The 27,914-nt window shown below is 41.5% G+C and overlaps 1 protein-coding gene across 2 annotated transcripts; it reads right to left on the minus strand.

Moving 5' to 3' along the window:
* Positions 1-521: 521 nt before the first annotated feature.
* LMBRD2 (LMBR1 domain containing 2) lies at positions 522-27,879 on the minus strand. Of its 2 annotated transcripts, none has more exons than XM_080973486.1 (18): positions 27,457-27,879; positions 23,320-23,547; positions 21,910-21,998; positions 20,239-20,334; positions 19,696-19,863; positions 18,747-18,957; positions 14,979-15,053; positions 14,175-14,288; positions 13,391-13,574; positions 12,889-13,070; positions 11,942-12,075; positions 11,148-11,253; positions 8,965-9,062; positions 7,179-7,282; positions 6,491-6,537; positions 5,642-5,747; positions 4,580-4,709; positions 522-4,358 (listed from the first exon to the last, which is right to left on the minus strand). In XM_080973486.1, exons 2-18 carry the CDS (start codon positions 23,491-23,493, stop codon positions 4,298-4,300), a joined length of 2,079 nt encoding a protein of 692 aa, XP_080829612.1. In that variant the 5' UTR covers positions 23,494-23,547; positions 27,457-27,879; the 3' UTR covers positions 522-4,297. The 2 variants fall into 2 exon arrangements, with proteins under 2 accessions (XP_080829612.1, XP_080829611.1); XM_080973485.1 differs by having other exon boundaries at positions 4,580-4,712.
* Positions 27,880-27,914: the final 35 nt, after the last annotated feature.

Here is a 27,914-nt window from a genome sequence, read left to right on the forward strand (position 1 = left end):
ACAACAGTTTCAGCGATGTAAAAAATAAGTTGAAAGCGAGCTTCTTAAATGATATACAGTTGTACCTTGATTTTCGGACAGCTTAGTTCTCGAATGTTTTGGCTCCTGAACACCGCTAACCCAGAAGTGACCGTTTGCGAACTATTTTTGGAAGCCGAACGTCCGATGGGGCTTCCGCGGCTTCCGATTGGCTGCAGGAGTCTTGGTTTCCGAACGTTTTGGAAGTCGATCAGAATTCCGGAACGGATTCCATTCGACTTCCAAGGTACAACTGTATTTGGCTGGTACCAGAATGGCAAAGGGAACACTACAGATTCTTAAGAACAGGACAGCAAATACATTTGTCCCTATTTCTTTTTTTAAGGAAAAAACAAAAAAAGTGCATGGATCCTGCTCATGAATACGACTCTCATTGCATCTTAAGACTATATGCTCTGCTAATTTACTGAATTTTCTGTATTCAGTCTTGATAACCTTTCTGGCATTTCACAATTACACAGCAAACACTGACAAGGGAAGCATGATGTAATAAAGTTAATTTTAATTTCAACCAATATACAGCATTACATTTTAATTTATTAAGATAGTGATTCATTTATCCCTTGTTAGATATAAATAATTATACACTGGCAGCAAATATACATCTCACTGTTCATGACTCCAAATCCTAATGCTGTTTACATAGCAGTTATTCCTGTTCCCAATAGGAGAGCAACATGTACCTTAACCATGAATGAGGCATTAACAGGGAAATAAATCAGTGACAGTAGCAAAGACAAGTGTTGCATGATTGCAGAAGCTAAGAAAACTGTATTCTCGCTTATCTGAGTTGAAACAAGAAATCTAAAAATTCTTATAAACACATTAAGTGTAAGGTTCCAGAAAAATATTACAAGTTCAAAAAAAATTGGTCAGCATAGAATCTCAACACAGTAACATCCAAGTACCACTAGAATTTTTAGAAACTGTGACTTGAAAAACTACATTCCTGTGCATTATTCTGTTTGGTGGCATGTTTTGCTACCACCAGTGTAGATAGAGAGCTCTAAGCAAAAGCAAGAATGTTTTCAAAAACATAGGTTTTGGTTTGAAGTTCCACAGCGGTGTATAAAGAGGAAGACACTAGAATCTTGGAAATATTAGCATCATGCAGTTTAAGTCTCAGGGACACCACCCAAGCAGCCTTAGCCTCACTCTGAAAGTGACCTCAGACACAGGGCTGCCTTAGTATCACTGCCCCCCCAAGCCCCAGGCAGCTCCAGTGAGACACAGTGTGTTTCGCGATAATGTCAGTTCATCTCACTTGTATTGAAAACCATCCCATATCAACCAGTTTCAGCAGGACTTGCCCACCTTGAAGATCTCCAGTAAATCTCTGCTTACCTTCCAAAACATGAGAGGTAAACTACAATTTGGCGTTTCACCCAACATCATCCAAATCAAGTACTAGGGAGCTTTCAGAAGTCTTAATACATGTGTTTTCTTATAACAATGTTTTCATCAGTTGAAAGTTGAGTTGGGGAACCTGTGGCTCTCCAGATGTTGATGGGCCCCCAATCTGCATCAGCCCCAGGTGGCAGAGCTATTGCTCAGGGGTGAAGGGGCTTGTCCAGCAACACCTAGAGGGTTAAAGGTTTCACACCCTTGCTCAAAAGAAATGAACTATTAAAAACATGACATCTCTGGTGCAATATTTCATATATCCCCCCATATCAGTTTGCTGATTAGCACTAGTTAACACAACTTCATTAAAAGTCCCAGCATTTTCAACACATGAAAATCCTTTTTAATATCATAATCCATTGTTTTCCATCAGTGTTTTGGATAAATAAAACATTTAGGGCTTTTTATATTAAAAAAAAATAGCTTAAAAAATATGTTCTGTGCCATGTTTAATGGATTATACGTACTTAGGATATATGAGGAGCCCACTGATTTTCAAAGAGGTGCATGCACTGGGATTCAGCATCAGACCATTTATTGGATTGAATTCCAACATTTATGAAAGTGAAATCACAGTTAATTGAAGGGACAGATAACATGCTTTCAACAGTCATTCACTTTCAACATATGCATTACTTATATGACACTTCACTGAAGCTACTGTGAATCACATTAACACTGATTTCGCGCACCCCCCCAAAAAACCCCCTAAATCCTAAAATGCTTAACTACAATGTGATACGAGATATGGATAAATACCACTACTGTTCCCCCACTCCATTCCTTGTAACATCTGTGCATGACATCACATAGACGTGTCATGCCTTGTCCTCCTTTCCAAGAGCCAATGATGCAAGGCAGGACTGTAGCAATGCACAGTATGAAATCACACATTCTTTGTTTAGGTATGAAGAAGGAGAAAGCAGCAGAGTCTACCCATGCCTAATAACATCTAGTTTAAGCACTGCAATCCTGCACAGTGTTAGGCTCCTTAAGTCCTATCAAAATCAATGGAATTTGAACAGCCTGTCTGCAGGATTACAGCCATGCTATTCAATATACAAAGCACTCAAATCCTTTGCTTTCCTAAAATACCCAAGGGTCTTATAATAAGTTAAAAAGCTCCTCCTCATATATGAAACATGCTGGTAAGAAAGAGTGGATATCTGTCCTCGTAGCTTTACAATATATGGTCACGGCCAACCATTAGCCTTCATTTTAAGAAAGCAAGCAAGTGCAGTCCTATACGTGTCTACTCAAAAAGTAAACCCTATTGGGTTCAAGGGGACTTACTCCCAGGTGTCCTACGATACTGCCAAACATCCCTCAAAATGACATTTGCTTTTTATTTCCTCCAGCCCCATTTATAGTCACATATTTCCACCCAGCACTGATGAAGCCCATTATGTAGCACATTCACTGGCGTTTCCTGACAGACATTTCTGTTTGGAAAAAGGAAGCATTTATTCTTTTGCAGTGAAAATCTGCACTGAGTGCAAAAAGCACATGTATCGTGAAAATGTGGATTCCTTGTGAAAGGCAATAGAACTAGGTTGCCACCAGTGCTGTTTACTATTAAGGAATCTTACTCTGCAGAGTTCACTTCTTCAAAAGAAAAGGTCCAGTTTCATAAACTTCAAGAATTATTTGAACAGTGCATTATTTTTGAAGTGATGAGTTTGCCTCCAGTAGAAATTAACACTTTGCACAGACAGATCCATTAAGTGTGGTTTAGCTGAAATAGATTTTCATCTGCAGCTATTATACATAAAATCTCTGTGGTATATTTTTTCCTCTTCAGTAAGCATGTGCCAGTATCTATGAATTTAAGTCAGTGCTAGTGAACATTTAAGATTCTACTGGGTCTTTCCTATCATGCATGCTAATACCATTCAAATGCATATAAGGCTGACAGAAATCATTCTCGATTCAGATGGTTGATGTGCAGGCATTCCAGATGATGAAGGTATTTTGCAGAGATTTGCCCTTAAACCTCTCCAGCTTTTCCCAAACTTGAGGTGAAGGCCAGTCAATGATAGTCTATGACCTAACCAGAGTGGCTTCTTTAATCACGCCCATGGTTTGAATTGAAGGTAGGCCATGCAATTGCATCAAGCTATGACTAAGTTGCACTTACAATGACCCAGCTGCACTGCGATATTTTTTTAAAGAGCAACAGCCTTCTAAAAAAGAAAAGAGAAAGGGAACAAAGGAAAGGGGACAGAAAGAAAACCCAAATAACCTCCAACATTTAAGAATGGTAACTCCAGCTGAGCCCTACATTTGTTTATTTAAAACTGAATCTACAGTGACGATTGACAGACTGAGAATTATTTCCCTGATTCAATTGTAAAAGACCCAACAGAACGCCTTTATGTATCAGTGGCTGCCTACACACAAGTGAATCCAGGAGAGGATTCTAAGCAAAATCAACACAAGGTCTTCCAGTTCAGAACAAATCATACCCAGAATAAGACTGACCCCCCCCCCCAATGGCTCACTGCCTAGCATCCCATTCCCACCCTCCAAATCCCTTCATTTCCTTCCCTTCTGGGTCACTCTCTCTGTCGCCATACTGTTCTCTACCTATGGCTCACAATTCCCATATTATGGGGAGGGGCATTCAAGGAACGGGCAGAGATGGGCAAGGCACAGCTGAGGTGGTTCCAGTTTCAGAAGCCAATGCTCTAGCCCAGCACATACTGGGCAATTAATTACACAAAGTGCATTTTGAAAGGGGGAAAGTTTCTTATTTCCCACATTCTGTTTTCTGTTTGTAAAGTGAGGTCGTGTTGGTTGCAGAATGCATTACTGAAAGAACATTCACCACAGCAATGGATGCAAGACTGTTGGTTTAGACATCGTCAAAGATTCTGCTTCGCGACATCGACAGGTATCTTCCACCAGGCTGGTACCTGTAGAGTATATAAAGAAACTATATGAAGAAACTGTGTTAAACAACTGTAAGATATGAAACCTGAAAAGGAAGAACAAGCTATAATCTCTAAAAATTTATGCTCTAATTTTGCCTTATAAAAGATCCTAAATATAAGTTAGAATATAATGATGGCTGGAGAAAAAGAATAAGATATTTATAGATACGTGATCCCTTTGTATTTATTGCTGAATTTCTCACCTTCCTGAATCGGAGTCGAGAGGATCTTCACCAACTGAGTCAGCATTAAAGTCCAGAGGTTCGGCATCTTGAAGCAGCTCAACTCTGTCCCTTTCATTCCTTCCATTTGATCGGGTGTACTTAGAAGCTACTGCTGAAAGAAGAAAAATATTTTTAAACAAACAAACAAACACATAAATAAATGGTACTGTCAATACGCCATCAGGGTTTCCAAAGCTTGGAGCATATGGCTTTGAGGGGTTAAGAGCAGTTTTTTTCTCTTCTTCTTCAAATGAGAATGTGTATTTTCCAAAATCAGCACAGCATATCAACTGGCTTTAAGGCAGAACTCAGCACTGGTTCATAAACTTATTTAATTATTTTCAAACTTGATTCCAAGTTGCTCATACTCAAGTCTCATCAAAATCTCTAGGAGGCAGACTAATCCACGTATAGCTGATTGCGAGACCGGAACCAAAATACAGAAGACTAGCCATGATCCTCAGATAAATAAAGAGGTGGTCAGGCCTGAACTAGCAGGTCACTCCTCACTTAAGAAAGAGAAGAGATCATTTGCCAGGAAAGAGGTGAAAATGCTCTTGTCTCGGTTGCATGACGTTAATACAGAATGTAGAAGCGAGGAAAAAAGCTAGCAGGCAAAGGCCCTATCTGGGCTATCCATTGAAAGCAGTATCACACCACTTTAAACAGTCAAAACTTCCCCCCAAGAACAGCGTTAACTATACTTTTCAAAGGTGCTGAGAGTTGTTAAGAGACCTCTACTTCTCTCATAGAGCAACAATTCTCAAAGTTCCCTAGGAAGAGGGAATCGTGGCTCTGTGGGGGGGGGGCATAGAGGTCTCTTAATGACTCAGTACCCATTACAAACTAGTTACCCGGATTCTTTGGAGGAAGCTATGTTTGTTTAAAGTGCTAGGATGCTGGTTACACAATGGATAGTATAGATGCAGCCCAATTTACTGCAGTGCTGGGAAGTACCTAAATCTGAAATATAGAGGAGCACCATAATACCAGTACTACTTCTGTTAAGCAAAAGCCATGGCAAACAAGATAAGCTCTTACATCTAGTTGTATTAGTCTCTGTGAAGCTAGACTCTTTTTGGTCTGCTTGAACATTTCTGTTTCTAGAAGAATCTTCACGGTTGTTCCCATATCGTTCTTTCCACTCCTGGTCAAAAACAAAACAAAACAAACACATACAACAGACTGTATACATCCTCTAACACATGTAATAGCAGAATAATATTGTTTGACAATTATTCTTATTGCAATGATATTAAATCACTCTCTCCAATCTTCTGAAATCTTTATAGATCTCCGGGATCCTTATTAGAGATTAGTGGAAAGACTGGCCGGCATAACAGAGGGGTAGACCTGCCTGCTACAAGTCTAAAACCTTTCCTGTTCCTTAAGTAGGTCTGCGGTTGAACTCTGTGGGGCACAACTTCAGCTGATAAAAAAATAGCATCGCCTTATTTTAAACCACAAAAGGTGAGCAACTGATGTTCTACACAGAATGCAAGTTTCAAATGTGCAGTAATAACCTGGTGCACTCCTAAATCGTATAACTATACAAAGCTAGGCATGCCATTGAGGATAAGGCTACCTATGACTATAAGCCACAATGGTTATGTTCTACCTCCAGTGTCAGAATCTGCACACTTCTAAATACCAGTTGATGGGGAGTGTCAATTGGAGAGAGTACTGTTGCACTCAGGTCCTGCTTGCAGGCTTTCCTAGGACATCTTTTTGGTCACTGTGAGAACAGGATGCTGAACTAGGCAGGACACTGGCCTGATCCATCAGGGCTCATAGGTTTTTAAGTTTCACTCTGCACATAATTGTACTGTGTTTCAATTCTGACGCTATCTCTTACTGACTATGGAAAAATAATGAGCTGGTCATATATACCCTTCTCCTGTTTTCACCATCTTCCTGTCTTTGCCGTTTTCTTTTTTCTAAAGAGAGAGAAAATACTTTCATTTACTTTTGATTCCTCTGTAAATTTAATCTGAACTCGTACTTTTCTTTTTACTTATTTCTATGGATTCATATAAACTTACAGAATTTCAAGCAACAATGCTCTGTCCTAGGTGGTTTTTGCTGTTTTTTCACTTTAACAGTGAAAAAAGACAATCAGAGAAATGGGGGGGGGGGGGAGAGAAACCACAAACTTTTATAAAATTCACTTTTTCCTAAACTGCACTTAATGCTTCATATGGTCCTGCACCTTTGAGTTCCAGTGCACAATATACTCATTTTTCCATTAATGCATTATCAGCCTGTCTTGCTTCCCCGACTAACAAAATTAGATAATTCAATCATGCACAAAATGTTTCAAATTTGCAGTAGCCCTGAAAAGTCAGTTTATCTTTCTTTTCTCCCAATTTTGAGAGATGCTAGCAGAGGTACATATATAGTATTAGGTGCCATATTAGGTTACATTCCTAACCTTGCTTGTGTGGGAGTAAACTTTACTGAATTCAGTAGGACTCACTTCTGAGTTGAGATGGTTAGGACAGTGATGCTAGCTTCCGTCTATTTCCCTACAGTCGCTTACAACAATTAAAAACCATAAAATATTTCTTCTTCTTTTTACCTCTTCTGATTAACTCTTTTCCTTCATCAATTAAGTCCGAAGTCATCTCATTGTCTCCCATGAACTGCTGGAATCCCAAAAGATTCAAACATCGAGTTCCTAAACTGATAAAAGGAGGGGGGAAAGTTTTTTCCATTGCCAAAAAATAAAAGCATAAGACATCAGCCGCAAGGTGAGATTTGACCTACTGCCTTTTTGGGGGTTTGACTTCAAAACTGTTTTGACCTCAATCCTAGGGTGAGATTGGAAGGCAGCTGAGCTTATGACTTCCCTTTCCTGACCCCATCTCTGCTCTCTCAGCCAGAAAAAGAATAATATGATGAATGAAGGAGGGCACTCGTATGTTCACATAAATGCAAATGCACTAGATGATCCTTGGGGTCCCTTCCAACTCCACAATTCTAAAAAATGTGATTTGGGAAAAGTGATCCCCCAACTCACTTCTAAAGCAGAAATGAACATAAATTAAGTCAACCTATATGGTACATGAGGGACGCGGGTGGCGCTGTGGATAAAACCTCAGCGACTAGGGCTTGCCGATCGCATGGTCGGCGGTTCGAATCCCCGCGGCGGGGTGAGCTCCCGTCTTTCAGTCCCAGCTCCTGCCCACCTAGCAGTTCGAAAGCACCCTTAAGTGCAAGTAGATAAATAGGTACCGCTTTATAGCGGGAAGGTAAACGGCGTTTCTGTGTGCTGCGCTGGTGCCGGCTCGCCAGAGCAGCTTCGTCACGCTGGCCACGTGACCCGGAAGTGTCTCCGGACAGCCTCTTAAGTGAGATGGGCGCACAACCCTAGAGTCGGACACGACTGGCCCGTACGGGCAGGGGTACCTTTACCTTTACCTATATGGTACATGTGGAAAAACTGTGGGTTTTTGGGGGGGCAATCTGAAGTCCAGTTGAATATAAAGAAATGAAAGGCGAGATCCTTTAAAATCCTTAAAATACATTTTATGCTGAAGTGTATGTACCAAGAACCATCATCAACTTATGAATACCTACAATAGAATATAACTGCTTGAGTCACAATTTGTAAAATATGGGAGAAGACACCAGTTATGGGGTGGGTAGAGTATAGTAAAGGTAAAGGGACCCCTGACCATTAGGTTCAGTCGTGACCGACTCTGGGGTTGCGGCGCTCATCTCGCTTTATTGGCACAGCTTCCAGGTCATATGGCCAGCATGACTAAGCCGCTTCTGGTGAACCAGAGCAGCGCACGGAAACACCGTTTACCTTCCTGCTGGAGCGGTACCTATTTATCTACTTGCACTTTGAAATGCTTTCGAACTGCTAGATTGGCAGGAGCAGGGACTGAGCAACGGGAACTCACCCCGTCGCGGGGATTCGAACCGCCGACCTTCTGATCGGCTCTGTGGTTTAACCCACAGCGCCACCAGCGTCGGGTAGAGTATAGCTTGCTCTAAATTCTATGGTACAAATTCATTCTGGTCACTTATTACCTGACTATGAGCTTGTCTTGCATCCCATCTTTTTCTACCCACGCTAACTCAAGAGGCTTACTCTGCTGGTAAACACTAAGCCTGCTATCATAAATGAACTTAACTGGAAGCAGTGTTACAAAAACAAAGGAAGCATGGGTGACTAAGCACTTGAAGGTTGATGCTAACAAAGAATGTTGGTATTTCTATTACTGTGCAAGGATGGCATCTGTTTAATTAAGTTTTCCCAACCTTTTTGGAAACACCCAAATATACGGGTGAAGGAACAGACTAGCTATTTCAAATATCCCAGCAAACAAAATAAATCTGAATTACTTGTTACTTACCTAAAGTATGTAGCAACACAAAGAATGACAACCAGCATGGGATAATAGATATAAAATCCGTCTGCTATGAAGGACAACACTTTCATGGATCCCATAATCTGGAAGGCAAAAAGCAACAGAGGTTTAATATGGCGATTCTGATCACCGCTCAGGTGTTTTCGTTACTGCAACTTTTAGGCATTAGAACTTATATTGTACTAATGTACATCTTGCATATATTCCATCCTTCATATGAAAATCACAGGGCAGGTTACCCTTTAAATTAAATCCACAGCCAACAAAAGCAAACAAAGCAGTAACAAAATCAGTAATTAAAACCCCAGATTGCCATTCTAATTAGAGCTATAGTAGGCTAACAAAAACCCTTCAAAGGCTTGGGCTAACAGGTATGTTTTTACTTGGCGCAACAGTGCTAACAATGCTGGTACCTGTTGTGCAATTCCATAATTGGGACATTGTAGTACTACTGGCAGCTACTTACCAAAGAACAAAACTGGATTATAATTTGCCACAGATGACAACCAGCAAGGATGTTGGTTTTATGGTCTACCTCTTCATGAGCTTGTATCAATACAATCAACTGGAATGGGAAGTCTGATGCCCATTTTAAATAAAGCAACTCAAAGTACTATTTTTAAAAAATATATTTTTTATTAAAGATTTCTTGGTTTGCAAAAGTGTGTGCAATGTCACTTTTTTCAAGTTACGTTTTCTACAGGTCAGTTTCATTTGTTGAGACATTAAGTGTTACATTAGGAAGAAAAGGACGGAAGAGGTGGCCATGGTGGGTGTTTAACTTTTTTAACAGATAGCTTTTAGATGCAGATCTAACAACTTGCTCTGTGCTACCACCTGCTGGCAGAAAAGTGGCATGTTCCGTTTCCATGGCAGTCCTGATGCAATTCAAGGAGCTGCTGCTAACTACTCAATGCCTCAAGTAGGTGGGGGCTGCATATTTCATTGCAATGACCTTGATCTGCTGCAAGTGCCATTTCATTATTCTGTTTAGACTCAAGCTGTGTACAACAAAAGTGCACAGAGGGGTGCTTTTGGTAGTTACCGTCAAACCACAGAACTCTAGAACTAGAAAACATTCTTTTGTGGGGGCTGACCTTCAGCAGGAAGGATAAGCCGTCATGGAGCCATTTTGCACATAGTATTTTATTGCACTGGTTTTTATTAAGAATGGGCAGGCTAGAAATCTATGATTATGCTAGATGCCTAAATAAATACAACAAAAAGGGGTAGAGCAATGCAAATCATTGCACTGGACTTGGTGTTTATGTTTATGTTTATAGGCATTCCTCCACCCAACTCTGCTGGCCTCTTGCCAGCCACTACCAATGGAGTGATGCCAGCATCACTTTGCTAATAAAGGGCTCTCTCTTATGCTCTCCAGGACAGGTGTGCCGCTGGGAGATCCCTTCAGGTGGCATTCCAGAGGTGGGGAACGGCTGAGCTAGCTCAGGATCTATTCAGCTGCCTTTGTGTGGTAAGACCTGGGTGGATTACTGTGCCAGCTCCTGGCTGCTGCAGAGATCATCCTCCCACTGCCCCATATTTCATTCTGCCACTATGTACAGCAGGGCTGTGGGTATGGTCCTGCTGCTCCACAAAGCCCCACAAGTCAGTGGCTGGGCTTTGGATTGTAGCTGTAAGTTTTTCCCAGTTAATTCGGTGGAAGAGTTGGGCCTCTTCTATTGAGATTAATGGGATTTAAGAGCTTCACCGTGAATGGATGTAATATTATGTAATGTAACATAATATGCCAGTTACTGCTAGCAGAAACAATGTCCAGCGTAGAGGTACACATATTTGAACTAAAGAAGAGCTTCTATCTGGTATAAAGCAGCCAAAAGAGAAGTCAGATAAAACCCTACAAAGTTGAAATCTTGAGCTGAAATCAACAATATCCAACTGCAGCATTCTTCTTGTGCAATGGACTTCCACGTGCACAAAAGGAATTTTCCAAGCTTCTCCTTCCCAGTGGGGAGACCTTCCAAAGCAGGATGGGTGTGTGTGCAAAAGGCAGGAAAGGACAGACAGAACATCACTTCTGGAAAGTTGGCTCTTACCCAATGAAACTTTCATTTTTGGCAAAACACTTTCAACTTTGATCTGTGAACACCATTTAACATTTACTGTTGAAACGCATTACATCAATACATATTCTGTTTACTTACAGATGTATATGCAGTTGGCTGTTCTAAACTCTTTGCAATTGTTGAATCCATATGAGTCAAGCCCAAGAAATTCAGACACAGTGGAGGAGTCAAACGGCAAAACAGCCTGCGTGAAAAGAGTTGGCAATTCTGAAGCATTTTCTTCTGTATTTGGCATCTCCATCTTCCTTCCACATTACTAAGATCTTATCAACCAATGCTAACTATCAAAACATCTAGGAGCTGTATCTATATTTTTCATGTATGCCTATTGCATGTTTTGAGCACTCTTTGTCATAGATTCTTTCGATGTTTAGTAGTAAACAAAATAGCCAATATTTGTATCTGTTCAACATGCAATTGTCACCAACTATCAGCATTCATATATTGGGGTGGGAATCTATTTGGTTAGTTGGCCTGATGTTTAATTGAGGTCAGGACACTCATTTTCCTTTCCATGGAACTTTATGGATCCTGGTGATCGGTTGATTGGCAGTGCCTGCAAATCCTACTTTTAGCAGGAAGCTGTGTCTTCACCTGCCTCACATCTGACATCATACATGACCTCAAGTGTAGGACAGGTGGGTGTGGCTTGATGGTATCATTGGCTAAATGGGAAGGCCTGGCAGACCTAATTAGGCTAATGGACAAGAGACTTCCCAACACTGATATATTGTATTTGAGGTGAATCAAGGAAGATAGTGTTCTCTGGATGTACCTGGGTTATGAACTAAGTATGTTATAGTGTAATTTTTGCATTGCCTCACCTCTAACTATTTAAAGCTATCCAAGAAATACATTAATTAATTACTTACATGCCACTGAAAAGCAAACTATACGCATCCGTCTGATGGTGAGAAGCTAAATAGTAATAGTTGAATACACGGATCCTGAAGACAGTAGAGTAAACACAGATACTGAGGAAAAAGATGGTCAAGAAACAAGCCATCTGCAAAACAAAGATTGCATTCACAGTCAGGTAAGTATAATCTGCTTTGTTAGCTGCTTTATAAACTGATCATGCATTCTTTATACAAAGGGTTATAGCATGAGAACGGACTATGCAAATGTAAAGGTGCAAATAACACTGTTTGTATGATGCACAAAACAAGGGCCGACTTATTCATACTTCTACAGATGTATCTTGGATTCCAAACGCCCTGGAACTTGCAAGTTTTGGGTCGTGAATGCCACAAACCCGGAAGTGATTGTTCCGGTTTGTGAACGTTCTTTTGGAACCGGAACATCCAATGGGGCTTCTGGACTTCCTGCAGCCAATCAGAAGCTACGATTTGGTTTTCAAGCATTTTGGAAGTCAAATGGACTTCCGGAACGGATTCCGTTTGACTTCCAGGGTACAACTGCATATTTTTCTGCAAGGTGACAAGTCACTGTACTTGATTGCATGGAGAAAAGTTAGTGAGAATAAGCCTGTACCATGGGATCAGCTGCCAATCAGCTGCATGACCATTCTACTTTTTTTTTCCTGACAGAAATAGCTGTGGGATCACTATGTACAGACATTTCCTCACTTACATGGTGGGTAACATTCCTGTACCACACATATACATGAAATTGCATATTGTGGGGAACACCATCTGAAAAGCCAAACTCCACCCACAAAAATCCCCTGAACTCCACCACAATTGCTCCCTCCAAACATCCTTTCACCAGCTCTAAAACGATCAGAAGATACAAGCATTTAAGAAACAAGCAAATTACTCTAGAAGTCCCAAATGTCATTAAGAGTTGATAAACTGACCTCTATGTAGAAATAGTTGTAATTCTTCTCTGCCAGTTTTATGAAGACTGCAAACAGAGACAGAACTGGCCTTGTGCTGAAGAACGTGCATTCCGACCATACGACAATGATAGAAAATGTGGCCAAAATAATTGCAAGGATTCTGTGAAACCATGGCCTCAGCAGACACTCCCAGTACCACTCTGGAAAAATATACACGATTACTGAAGAGGTTATTAAACGAGGAAATAGCAAGGGAAGGAAATGTAAAAATCATTTCAAAGCAGCTCATTTCCTCTAACAGCCGCTGTAGAAATGAATAACTACTATTATGATGAGAAAGAGGACTTTAAGTTGGGAGAAATGAACAGACATCCTTTTTTCCCGCAGCCTATTGTAACTGCTTGTGCGTGCGCTGCTGGCACAGGTTGGAGTGATCTGGGCAGGGTGCTGTGACGAACTTTTGTTTTTTCTATTTGTTTTCTAGCATTTTGTATCCTATAATATGAAGAACAACACTTACCAACAGTTGGTGTATAAAGATACCGAGCAATCTTGTTTTCAGGTTCTTGAGATGGAAAAGTATGAACAAACTGATGAGTTGCACTGGTTTCATTTTTTGCCACATCCTCCAGGTAAAAGGCTTGCTCTAAAAGAATTCTCCACTGGACCTGCGTACGACGATGCCTTTGAACAGAATAAATTACCTACGGAAACAAAAACAACATTCTAATTATCTATGGCAATAGTTCCAGGGTGGCGGTAGAGAGATAAATAAACAGAACAAATGGCTCAAATATTCCACCAAATGAGTAAAGTACTCCTTAATTAAAAATGCACATTTTATTATTATTCTATTGCCTTACTCATATATCTCAAAGCGATGTATAACACACACACACTAATGCACACACCAAACTAAAACTGAAAACAGTTTCCCATGCACAGCAATGTCTATGGCCACCAGTTATGTCTTATGAATTCACAGTTCAAAGTTGCAAAGTAGAATTCTTACATGCCATTAAATGCACAGACTTCTCTTTCACTGTAACTTTTTTTTGGATTTATTAGTCTTTGATTAATTTTCTACTGCCTCCCCTGCAGCACAAGTTTTTACAACCGCACTGGAAATATTTTTTAAAAAATCAATTATTTGTTCAGATGCACACCAGCTCTATTAGAAAAACAAACTCTTTTGGAATGAGTATACAAACCACGTTAGTTGACTTCAGATGTCTGCACATGTGGATTTCCCTAGAAATGGAATAGCTCTACATAAATTTAAGACACTTAAGCTATCTTGTTACCTGCTTATGAAGTTTAGCCAGGTTTTTCTCTGTCGGATAAGTATTGGGCCTTTCTTCAAAGTCTTCATAGTCATCCATGTTCCTACCCATTCTTTCCTGATACTCAACAGGACACTGAAATGGAAAGATAATAGTCTCAATACATATTAACAGCACTACACATCACCGCAGCAAAGCTAGCTAGCCTGAAACCCTCATAAGAAGCAGCTGAAAGGACACTCGCCTCCTTCCTTTTTCTAGGCCAAGACTTTCCAGCCAGAAAGAGAATAGGGGTTGCCTCTCATCTTCTCCTCTTGACCCTCTAAAGTGGCAACAGGAGCCAGAATAGCTCCCTGTAGAAAAGAGTGTGTTATAGGATAACACCATTTCAGCCAGAGAAATTGCTGTGATGAGTGTTGCAGCACTCTTCTTGGCTACAAGCGTTTGCTGCTGAGATGGGGTAGTAGCAGGTAACAGCCATGAAACAGCCTTTTTGTGATTTTATTTTTGCTGCAAAAGCTGTTGGGAGGGGGACAGAATATTAAATCAATAAATGGAAAAACTCTACCTTCCATTCTTCCACACATTTTCCATGCATCCCAATTGCCCCAAAGTACTACTGCTGCTTCTGCACTGTGATTGGTTGATTGATTTAGGACAGACCCCAGCCAGTCAAGCTGACAATGTCATGGCATAAGGGAAAGAGGAGGGAGCAAACTCCTTGCCCAGGCAACTAGGCTGACAAGCCTTGCCATGCTGAGTGGTATTTTCATTACCCGTGATAAAACGTGATATTCAATAATATTGCAAAGATAAATTTGTTACCTTCTTTAATATTGTGTCCACACATTTTCTCAAAGGGTGGTTGTATTTGAAGCTTTCGTTAACTTTGCGAACCTCCTGTTTAAGAGAGAGACCAGAAACACTTATTAAAAGTATAAGGTGCCGGCCTTGCACCTTATATGGATCATTGCCTTGCCGTTGCGAAGGGGCTTGAATAACTCAGAGAAGCTATGAGCTATGCCATGCAGGGCCACCCAAGATGGACAGGTCATAGTGGAGAGTTTTGACCAAACGTGATCCACCTGGAGCAGGAACCGGCAAGCCACTCCAGTATCCCTGCCAAGAAAACTCCATGGACAAAGACAACAGGCATATAAAAGTTATGACGCTGGAAGATGAGCCCCTCAGGTCAGAAGGCGTCCAACATGCTACTGAGGAAGAGCGGAGGACAAGTACAAGTAGATTCAGAGCTGATGAAGCGGCTGGGCCAAAGCCAAAAGGACGCTCAGTTGCGGATATGCCTGGAAGCGAAAGGAAAGTCCAACGCTGTAAAGAAAAATATTGCATAGGAACCTGGAATGTAAGAACCATGAACCTGGGTAAGTTGGATGTGGTCAAAAGTGAGATGGCAAGAATAAATATTGACATCCTGGGTATCAGTGAACTAAAATGGACGGGAATGGGCGAATTCAGTTCGGATGACCATCACATCTACTACTGTGGGCAAGAATCCCGTAAAAGAAATGGAGTGGCCCTCATAGTCAACAAAAGAGTGTCAAAAGCTGTACTGGGATGCAATCTCAAAAATGATAGAATGATCTCAATATGAATCCAAGGCAGACCTTTTAACATCACAGTAATCCAAGTTTATGCACCAACTACTGGTGCTGAAGAAACTGAAATTGACCAATTCTATGATGACTTACAACACCTTATAGAAATGACACCAAAGAAGGATGTTCTTCTCATTATAGGGGATTGGAATGCTAAAGTAGGGAGTCAAGAGATAAAAGGAACAACTGGCAAGTTTGGCCTTGGAGTTCAAAACGAAGCAGGGCAAAGGCTAATAGAGTTCTGCCAAGATAACAAGCTGGTCATCACAAACACTCTTTTCCAACAACACAAGAGATGACTCTACACATGGACATCACCAGATGGGCAGCATCGAAATCAGATTGATTATATTCTCTGCAGCCAAAGATGGAGAAGCTCTATACAGTCAGCAAAAACAAAACCTGGAGCTGACTGTGGCTCAGATCATCAGCTTCTTATAGCAAAATTCAAGCTTAAACTGAAGAAAGTAGGAAAAACCACTGGGCCGGTAAGATACAATCTAAGTCAAATCCCTTATGAATACACAGTGGAAGTGAGGAACAGGTTTAAGGATTTAGATTTGGTGGACAGAGTGCCTGAAGAACTATGGATGGAGGCTCGTAACATTATACAGGAGGCAGCAACTAAAACTATCCCAATGAAAAGGAAATGCAAGAAAGCAAAGTGGCTGTCCAATGAGGCCTTACAAATAGCGGGGGAGAGAAGGCAAGCAAAATGCGAGGGAGATAGTGAAAGATACAGGAAATTAAATGCAGATTTCAAAAAAATAGCAAGGAGAGACAAGAAGGCCTTCTTAAACGAGCAATGCAAAGAAATAGAGGAAAACAATAGAATGGGAAGAACCAGAGATCTGTTCAAGAAAATTGGAGATATGAAAGGAACATTTCGTACAAAGATTTCCATAATAAAAGACAAAAGTGGAAAGGACCTAACAGAAGCAGAAGACATCAAGAAGAGGTGGCAAGAATACACAGAGGAACTATACCAGAAAGAAATGGATGTCTCGTATAACCCAGGTAGTGTGGTTGCTGACCTTGAGCCAGACATCCTGGAGAGTGAAGTCAAATGGGCCTTAGAAAGCACTGCTAATAACAAGGCCAGTGGAAGTGATGGTATTCCAGCTGAACTATTTAAAATTTTAAAAGATGATGCTGTTAAAGTGCTACACTCAATATGCCAGCAAATTTGGAAAACTCAGCAGTGGCCAGAGGATTGGAGAAGATCAGTCTACATCCCAATCCCAAAGAAGGGAAGTGCCAAAGAATGCTCCAACTACCGCACAATTGCACTCATTTCACACGCTAGCAAGGTTATGCTTAAAATTCTACAAGGCAGGCTTAAGCAGTATGTGGACCAAGAACTCCCAGAAGTGCAAGCTGGATTTCGAAGGGGCAGAGGAACCAGAGACCAAATTGCAAACATGCGCTGGATTATGGAGAAAGCTAAAGAGTTCCAGAAAGACATCTACTTCTGCTTCATTGACTATGCAAAAGCCTTTGACTGTGTCGACCACAGCAAACTATGGCAAGTTCTTAAAGAAATGGGAGTGCCTGATCACCTCATCTGTCTCCTGAGAAATCTCTATGTGGGACAAGAAGCTACAGTTAGAACTGGATATGGAACAACTGATTGGTTCAAAATTGGGAAAGGAGTATGGCAAGGCTGTATATTGTCTCCCTGCTTACTTAACTTATATGCAGAATTCATCATGCGAAAGGCTGGGCTGGATGAATCCCAAGCCGGAATTAAGATTGCCGGAAGAAATATCAACAACCTCAGATATGCAGATGACACAACCTTGATGGCAGAAAGTGAGGAGGAATTAAAGAACCTTTTAATGAGGGTGAAAGAGGAGAGCGCAAAATATGGTCTGAAGCTCAACATCAAAAAAACGAAGATCATGGCCACTGGGCCCATCACCTCCTGGCAAATAGAAGGGGAAGAAATGGAGGCAGTGAGAGATTTTACTTTCTTGGGCTCCATGATCACTGCAGATGGTGACAGCAGTCACGAAATTAAAAGACGCCTGCTCCTTGGGAGAAAGGCGATGGCAAACCTAGACAACATCTTAAAAAGCAGAGACATCACCTTGCCAACAAAGGTCCGTATAGTAAAAGCTATGGTTTTCCCAGTAGTGATGTATGGAAGTGAGAGCTGGACCATAAAGAAGGCTGATCGCCAAAGAACTGATGCTTTTGAACTGTGGTGCTGGAGGAGACTCTTGAGAGTCCCATGGGCTGCAAGAAGATCAAACGTATCCATTCTTAAGGAAATCAGCCCTGAGTGCTCACTGGAAGGACAGATCGTGAAGCTGAGGCTCCAATACTTTGGCCACCTCATGAGAAGAGAAGACTCCCTGGAAAAGACCCTGATGTTGGGAAAGATTGAAGGCACAAGAGGAAGGGGACGACAGAGGACAAGATGGTTAGACAGCGTTCTCGAAGCTACAAACATGAGTCTGACCAAACTGCGGGAGGCAGTGGAAGATAGGAGTGCCTGGCGTGCTCTGGTCCATGGAGTCACGAAGAGTCGGACACGACTAAACGACTAAACAACAACAACAAGGTGTAGTTGAGTCCCCGCCCCCACTTTCGATTCATGTGCAATTCAGCAAGATGCAATGCTGCTAAAGTTAAGAATATTTTTGAAAATAAGATTGCAGTAGGACTTCTACCAAACTGCCAGCAATGCATTCTTATTTATGACTTCATTTTATCCTGGCGGCAAAAAATGGTAGAAGAAATGGTGGAGAAGATGGGCAGGCGGAGATGGGGGAAGACACAACTTGGCTGCTTTTGGCTTATGAAACAAACTGGAATATCAAACCATCGGGGAGCAGGGAATTCCCCTTGCATAAGCAAAGCGTAGGATATAATCTCAGTTATTTTGTGACTTTTTTGCTTTAATGTACCGTAATTTCCAAAGCAAATGAGGGTCTTATCTACCATCCACACTTAGGTTGCAGAATTAACTTGCCTCCATTATATCCTCCAAGTTTTCTTCTGCGTCAGCCTTCTCAGTCATCAGTTTAGCAGCCTTGAAATAAGTCTTCATAAGAAGGTAACCTTTCTTTGCTCCGTTCCAGTGAGAGCGTGGAATTTCAACCAGGCCATACCCTAACAGCAGCACCAAAAGGAAAAGGCCCCAGGTGTTGGCAGCAGCTATTCCAATTGTCTGAAGTTGACTCCTAACATAGAAATAATTACTAATGATCTTTATACAAACAAAGCTCACTCATATATTTAAAAATAGAAATTCACTCTCTCTTAAATTATTTTTAATTTAGATAAACATTTCTTTTGCAGATGACCCCCATTATGTGTGAAGCATTAAATCAGGGATGGGGACCCTTTTGCCCACTAGGCCTGCCATCATTGTTGATCTGTGAGGCAGTTTCCCACCAGCTGTGTCCACCTGCTCCACACTATAATAATAATAATAATAATAATAATAATAATAATAATAATAATACCCCAACCATGTCATATGTAAGGCCACGGACTTAGAGGAACAATTAGGAGCCTTATAATGTGTTTCTGAGGGTTCTTTTGTGTCTGGCTTGCATTTGCCACCCTTTGAATTTGGCAATGCAAGCCCTGCTTGGATTGGTTCTACTTGCAAACATGATTGGAGCTTCTGAGTGGAGTCAATCCCTGCTGAAAACAGAGCATGCTGTCAGCACTGAAATGAAATTTCAGGGGCAAGGGGAGTGACAAAAGTTTGGCAATGCCCAAATTAGCTTTTGGTTCCCAGTCTGACAATTTCTTTTAAAATCCAAGTTATGAAAATACTAAATGTATTTCACTACATGTGACACAAAATATTTCCTCTAAACCCCATAACACAGATTTAAATCAACTGTGTACTAAAATAAAACCCTCAATATATAAAGATCTGAAGTATAAAAGTGTATGGCAAAACTTACCATTGCAGGTTGAATTTTGGATTTATAGCCACATATATTAAGAATGCTCCAAATATCAGAAGGTATGTCCCATAGTAGATTGCATTTTCAATTAGTGCTGTTTTAATCTTTCCAGTAATGGAAAAGCCTCCTGACCTAGCATATGACTGCATAAAGGGTAACAGAATCCTAGAAACAAACAACAAAATTAATGAACAAAACCATTTCATCTTACCTATCCACTATTCATTTGTTAGCATAACATGCTTGAAACAAAACATAACTGTAGGCCTTGGAAAAATAGTGACTATAACTTCTGAAATCTTATGGACTACATCTCCCATCTGCCCCAGCCAGCATTGTCAGGGATGTTGAGAGCTGTAGTCCAGCAACATCTGCAGGGCACTACATTGGCTAACCCTGGATTAAAGTAACCAAAAGTTCTACATTGAATGGTCAGCCACCTAGTACTACATATTAAACAATACTAAACACAATGTTGTTCCTTTGAATGTATTCATTTGAGCTGTTTCAAATATTCCAGAAGTTTCTCCAGTTCCTTACCATGTTAAGAACTGTGATGTCCAGTATACCACCCGCCAAAATATTGGCATAATTCCATCAGGAATATAACTCCATGGTTTGAAACATTCATGTTTTCTGTAAAGAAAGAAGGGCAGATTTACGTATAACAAAGAAGAAAGCATTGGTTTTTTTCTCCTAAAGTCATGTTTAGTTGTTTCAAAAAAAGATTATGTTATTGCAAAGTAACATTAATTATTTTGTTCAGAAAATCACAAATTAGTCAGAAACGGAACACTGTGATATTCAGAAATCCATGCTGCTTTGTTTTTTAAAAACCCCCAGAAACAACAATCATAGAAGCCTTTAAAAAAAGGCCGAAGTAATTCACATAATGGGCACTATTTAAGAGTCGTGAAAGCAATACATGCAAATTAAATTGATTTCTCTGAGTCAAGCTGAAGCTTAGAATAACACCTCGGCTATAATTATTCCATCATCACACATGAATGCAAATTTCCACCCTTCTCAATATGGGTTATACATCATAACTGTCAGGGAACTGACATCGGAGCGAGAGGCGAAGGGGAGGCTCCTAGATGATGCTGGAGAAGGACCCAGCAGCAGGGGGAGAAACAGCTCAGTGGAGGGGGAAGCATTTAAGCGCAACACCAGGGATAAAGGTGGGCAGATGGGGGAATCGGAGAGAGGGCTCCAGGACTCTTCACTGGAACTCAGTGAGGAGGGGACAGGTCCTCCGCTACCCACGCCCTCCCTGCGCAGAAGACTCCCGCGCAGTGAGAGGAGGAGGAGACTGGGTGTCAAACAACTCTTATGTTGGAAGAGGTTCAAGAAACGCCCACTGACGGATTCTGCCAGTGACTGAGCCAGTCACAATTAGAAAGGGCTGTGCAGTCAGAAAGGTTTAACAAGGCAAATTAGCCTAGAGAGGCACCAGTTTACGCACGAGTAACTCATACTCATCACAATAACTTTTGGATTACTCAGACTTTACAATGATTCTTTAACTTCAATCTTCTTCCTGAAATGCATGCCTATGATGTTTCATACAGCAGAGGAGGAATCAGAGAAGAAATTTGGTTCACAGTGATCCAGTGCCTACTCTGGCTTCCCGCAGGTTTGCAGGTAATCTTACTGGCCAACTAAACCTACAAGCAACTGATGTCAATGATGTGCCAAAGGCTTTGCAGGCTATAAAGATTGCCTTCCCCCCACTATATATCCCATCACAATAATTAAGAGTGGTGTTTTGCCACCTAGATCTCTTAGGTGCAGAGCATTTTCAGCAGCTACTCCACAAACTACAAACTGACCCTTCCTAGAGGGACACCAAGATAATCTTAGGCATTTGTGAAACCTTTCCACTTTAAGATGTGGTAGTTAGGAAATAAGCCAGGGGAAGAGGGAAGGGATACTCTAACTAAACGTTCCCCCCCATCCAAATTTTCCAGTTAGAGCAGTACTTGAAATAATACAACTTCTAAAACACAACCAGATTTTAAAATGCATAGAAACCTTTTAAAATGAGAGGTTTACCCTTTTCTCATTTGTATACTGATGAGTGCCCATGCCACACAGAAACTGAACTTTAGAAAAGAGTAGATCTTTTACTTGTTTCATAAAGTAACTAAGGCATTTTCTAGTCACAGAAAAGAAGTAGTTTAAGATTGCTGTGCATAAGAACATAAGTACCTGGGAGCAGGAGTAGTGTATGAAACATTACTGGTGGTACTTTCAGGTGGACTAGAATTCAGATTAACCTTGCATCGATTGTATATAGTCTAGAGGACAACAACAACAACAAAAGAGTCAGCCATTAGAGAAAAGTGAAATGATATTTCTGGGTGGGGGGAAGGGTTATAAAGAAGTCTGCTAATTTAGTTGCATATTTAAATCTAATACAGGCAACTCCCCATTTACGCATGCTCTATTTGCACGTGACCATGCACACATGCAGTATCGGGATCCCAGAAACATCTTGGAGAGGAGTCCTAGCTCGTAAGGAGACTTTTCCCAGAGGAGATCCTCTTCAGGCTATGGGGAGGGTCTCCTCGCGAGAAGGCTTCCCCACCTAACTGCTGACATGTGTGGTAGCGCAGCAGCAGTCGCTTCCCCACCCATCAACTGTGTGAGAGCCACAATGTCCGTCCACTCACACGCAAGAGCCAGGGGGACAGAGTGGCTCTCACACAGCTGATGGGTGGGAAAGGTTCTTCCCCACTCATCAGCTGAGCTGATACAGGCAACTCCCCATTTTACGAGACTTCGCATATGCGCATGGGGGTTCGGAATGTAACCTCCATGTAACTGGGGAGTGACCTGTACTCATTTTCACTATAAGGTCAAATAAATTAGCTTTACTTATAATGCACCATTTCCAGGTATTTTTTTTTACAGCCATGTATTAGCATAGAACAGGCATAGGCAAACTCGGCCCTCCAGATGTTTTGAGACTACAATTCCCATCATCCCTGACCACTGGTCCTGTTAGCTAGGGATGATGGGAGTTGAAGTCCCAAAACATCTGGAGGGCCGAGTTTGCCTATGCCTGGCATAGAAGGAATCCACTGATCAGAGCAGCAGAGCATGGGTCTGCATGTCCAGACCTGGTCCTGTTTACTGTGGATCATAACCATCAGCAGTCATGCTCATGCTGGGGAAGCTTCCTACATGCAAGCAACTTCGTCAGAATGGGGAGGGCACTGCTGGAGAGCTTCAAAGAGGTAGGGCTGGGAAAAGCTGGTGAATTGTGCCTCATTTTAACCACTGTAACTTTTGTAGCATAACAGCTACAAAAGGGATGGGGGGCTGTAAACACCAACGATCAAAATGGAGCCGAGCTGAAATTTCATTTTAGACAGAGCAATGGCATATAGTGGATGTCCAAATCCTCACTCACTCTTTATTTTTAATTGTTTCCAATATTGCCTGCTGACAAAGGATTATTTTGAAAATCAAAGCTTTTATGCAATTTGATACAACTTTTTAGAAGTATCAGTACTGCCCACTTAATAAAAGAAAATCTGCCACTCCTACCTAGAACACTTTATGCATAATAATCAACTTTCATACAAAGTGGGGAAATAAAATGAAATTCCTTACCGTTGTGACATCCAAAGGCAATATAAATACTATGAGAAAACAGAGGTGCCAAGCAAGTAGGGTAGCTACAATCACAAGCTTGTGCTGTTTTTTGAAGTCTCCATACCGATGTAGTATGATTAATGCCAGAAAGAAGACAACTACTATCTCAATGCCCAAAGCTGCACCACTCATTATTGTCTGCTGACTCCAACCAGGTCGTATAGCTCATCTATAATAATGTCATAGCTATAATAAAAACAAACAATGTTTAATTAAGTTCTCTGGTCGATGATTTGCAATAAACATCCTGGCTGCATTCAGATCACAACTTGGATTAATAGGTATGAATGAACCATATGGCCATGCATGCAGTCACTTTGCTACTCCCTTCACACAAACAAACATGGAAGTCTCCCGTTACCTATAAGTTCCCTGTTTTATCAGAACCAGAAAATGATGATTAACAGCTTTAGATATTAAGTCGACTGCAAACCATGGCTTAATGTCCTTGCTTGTTCTGTACCAGTTAATCATCACTGTGTGCACCCACCACAAAATACAGGTCTACTTTGAATCCTAGCTATTTCAGATGAAATGCTAAGGAAATGAAGAGCAGATGGCCATAAATACATCAAAGTACCCAAAAACCCTTTGCAGTCAGTTGATTTCATTGTTTGCCTAGTATTTAGTTTTGGACCACAATCCAAAGTGCTTTTTTTAAGGCTTAACTCATAGCTCTTGCCAATTTGACTTTGGGATGTGTATGATTGTGCTCTTAATCTGCATCTTGGCTGTTAATTCTCTCCCACGCTGCTTTACAGCACTTTAATTTGATTTCAAGTCATCTTACATTATGATGAAACAGTAACAATGCCTTCAGAATGGCATTAATAGCCTTTAAGTGCAATTTAAGTCTCTAAAAACACTCACCCTGGCTATGGAAGTATGTTTGAAAATAAGCAGCATCACTAGAAGTCCCCTTCTATACATGTTTATTCTATTTGGCTTGGGGTACCTTGCAATTCCCTGTCAGCTGAAGGAGTGGCCAATTTAAATGATAGAAAGGCAGAACAGATGGAACATGCACTCTCTCCCAGTTTCTTACTCAAACCCACTTATTTTTAAGCTGTTCTTCTTCCAGCAAGGCTACTTCCTGTTTCAGAGCCTAGCTAGAGGGAAAAAGGCTTTCTAAAAAGCAAGAGGGGTGTATAGGTTAAGCAAGGGTTCAGATTCCCGGCATGGTGTGCTCCAATCATCCCTCACCGCTTTATCTGGATTGTGGAAATAGACTTTATTCTATGTTCAGCATGTTGCCATCATATCCAGGTTGGGCCCCAAGAATGCTGTATAAACCTGAGTGGCTAACCTGTGGCCATCCAGATGTTGTTGAATACCAGCTCTCATCAGCTTCAGCCAACATGGCCAACAACCAGAGATAGCAGCCCAACAACATCTGACAGGTCACAGGTTAGTCATCCCTACTCTGAACTTCAACATTGCAGACATACACGAGAGCGGAAAGAGTGGGAAATAGTTCATCTAAAGTGTAATGCAGGTTGAAGGCAGTACTGGAAGTTACAAAGAAAGCAATTCTGGACAATTTCCATAATTAAAATATGGTGTTCAAACATTTTCCAAACAGCTTCAGACCAGGATACCTAAAGAACTGCTTCCCACCATAGTAGCATGTTTACTCTCTGAGATTGTCTGAAGAGGCCCTATCACATATCCTGTTAATATCTGAGGCTCATTTGACAAGAATGTGTAGTAAGGCTTTCCCTGTTGCTGTGCTCAGGTATCAGAATGCCTCAGGAGATCCATTTGGCTCCCTTCCCAGTGATAGTCTGATCAAGACAGAAAACCTTTGGTCTTTTAAGATGCTTCGATTTCTGTTCCTAACTTTTTTCCTGTTGTTATTTGCTTTAGATTTGCAGTGGGTTTTCTGTTTCTTTTTAATGTTTACATTTTATTGATTTTTTCAACAGCCCAAAGTTGCTTCCACCTGTCAAAGCTTATTAAGTCATTATGCAATGACTGCAAATTGCAGTTATATAAACAAGGCATACTTGGGTGTACAAAGGCAAAATTTACATGAAATATTAAAGTCTGGTAACATATTTTTACTCTACCATTTTTACAGCACAACGAAAAGGTGATGCAAAAATGCTAAAAATATATTAACAGCCTTCACAATGGGATGTGTTCAGTGAAGGTTAAGTGATTGAAAGCTTTCTGAATTGTAGGGTGAAGATTTCAACACTCCTTACCTGTATATAGGCTTTCCATGCCTTTGAAAAGGGAGTATCATAAACACACATGAAAAAATTGCTAAAATTAGACCTATTCCTATTCTTTTATTTCTGTTCTGTATTTAACAACTAGCCTGCCAAGCTATAGGCAACCACGAATTCCATAGAAGTGAGTGAGCAGCTGTTTGGCAGAGGAAAAGACAGATTGCTTCATCCTCCTTCTGCCAGCAGGCCAGACAGAAGGCAATTTTGTTTACTAGCTTGCATTTACTGCCTGGGGAGAAGGGGATTCTGCTCCTCCAGTAAGAAAAGGCAGGCAACTAGCCTCTTGGTCGACTAGGGAAAAGGAGCAAGCTAGTAACCTTTGGCAGCTTTATTTATCAGGCTGTTTTAGTCCCCTCTGGACTTCCAATATGAAACGTTTAAACTGAAACATCAAATTCCATGAGACCAAGGCAGCAATCCAAAGGGGCATATTTATCCACTTTTCATATGCATGTCCAATTTTCTGCCTTCACACAAGTTTGCCTTTCAGAAGATGCTCCTTAAGTTTCGCTGATCTGGGGAAAGGACTTTTCAAAGGGAGCATTTCCCTTCTTCTTTGTGCCAGAACCTCTCCTTTAAAAACTCACTAATGTTTAGGTTAGCTTTTCTCCGACGTACACGGACGGAGCTTTTACATGGGAAGAACTACGGGAAAAATAATATGACCCACTTCCCCTAGTGCCTGAAGTGGTAAAGTTAGAATTTGACCTAATGTTTTGTAGGACAATCTTCTATGCTTGGCCTAGGCAAGCTACAGAACAAGGTAGTGGATTGTGTGGCAGCAGAATAAGCTGTGCTATTTCGGAGTACTGATAGCGGGAATGCCATTTTTAAGAGATCCATCATGCTATTATGTATCCCCCTACAATTAAAAAGTTAAAAGCACCATAGATAAAAGTTCAAGCTTACCCTGCATACCTGCTCCACTAGTTTTCTACTTGTGGGAAGCTGGTGCTGAACATTTTGCTCTGATTTCATTTGAGCCACATCAGTGAGGCTGATCAGTGGGGTCTTGTCTTCTGGGCAGCCCAGGACCTCCATACATATCGGGGGGTATTATCGGGTTATTGTTCTTATTTTGATTTTATATATTGTGATCTTTTCTGTGAACCGCCCTGAAACCTCTGAGTATAGGGTGGTACATAAATTCAATAAATAAAAATAAAATAATGCCGCTGTTTGACTTCATCCCTGGAAAAGCACTCCATTGTCTCTCAAGACAAGATGGATGTCAACAATATATTATTACTATTACTAGTATTAATCACTCTAAGTCCACAGGGTGGTTTGCAACATAAAGGGGGGGGGCATTCAGAAATTCAGCAGCCAAGGGCACAACCCATTTTGCTGCAGAGTGGCTGGTGTGTCCTCATGTCCTCATTTTTACCTATCAGAACTGTTCTCTCTGTTGCAAAGGCTGTCAGGAGACAATACATACCAGACGTCCGCTACCAGAATTTAGAGTGGCCATACCCCCTGTATTAATTATTATTATTATTATTATTATTATTATTATTATTAATTTAGATTTACGTACCACCAGTCAATCCGAAGATCACAGGGCGGTTTACAAGAGTACAAATTGAAGACACAAAATACACAACAACAACGCCCCCTCCCCTAAGCACAGCTCATCTACAGTATTTTTTACACCTGACTCTCTCTTTCTGGCCCACGTTCACAGGACCACGAAGACGAGGCGGCGAAGCGGTGCCCCGAAGCCCACAGCGAGAAAGCAGGCTGAGCGGGTCGCAGCCTCCGCCGCTAGGATAGATGGGGCGCATCAGGGACCCGCTTAAGACTCGTGGCATCTGTTTCCCAAATTTGGGGAGAAACGTCTCTTCCCACCTCGGGAACTTACTCAGCGCTGACGGGGCGAGGCCTCTCCCGGCTCCATCGTCCGCCGCTCGCCTCTCAGCTGAGCCACTTGCTCCGGCTCCGCGCGACGAAGCGGCCCCGTCTCCCGAGTCGGCTTCCCCTCACAGCAGGCTCCCGCGTCTTTCGGCGGACTCTCCTCAGGCACCAGGCCCGGCTCTCGTCAGCGGAGCAGTAAAGCCGGCTGCCGGCAGAGCCACGGCCGCGCCTGACATTTCCTGTTTCGCCCAATCGCTCGCCGCCGCCTTCTCGTCACGACTCGGACTCAAGCCCGTGAGGAAGTATGGGTAAACGGGAGAGAGAGAGAGAGAGAGAGAAAAAAAATCAACCCACACAAATATACTTGGAAAAAAATAAAAACCCTTTCACAGCACGGGACTACAACACCCAGGAGCCATTGCGGGAGCTCCCCTGCTGTGCGCATGCGCAAGGAGTCTTACGCCC

This window comes from Podarcis pityusensis (genome assembly GCF_964106645.2).
Source record: "Podarcis pityusensis genome assembly, chromosome: 11".
In the NCBI taxonomy this organism is placed as follows: Eukaryota; Metazoa; Chordata; class Lepidosauria; order Squamata; family Lacertidae; genus Podarcis; species Podarcis pityusensis.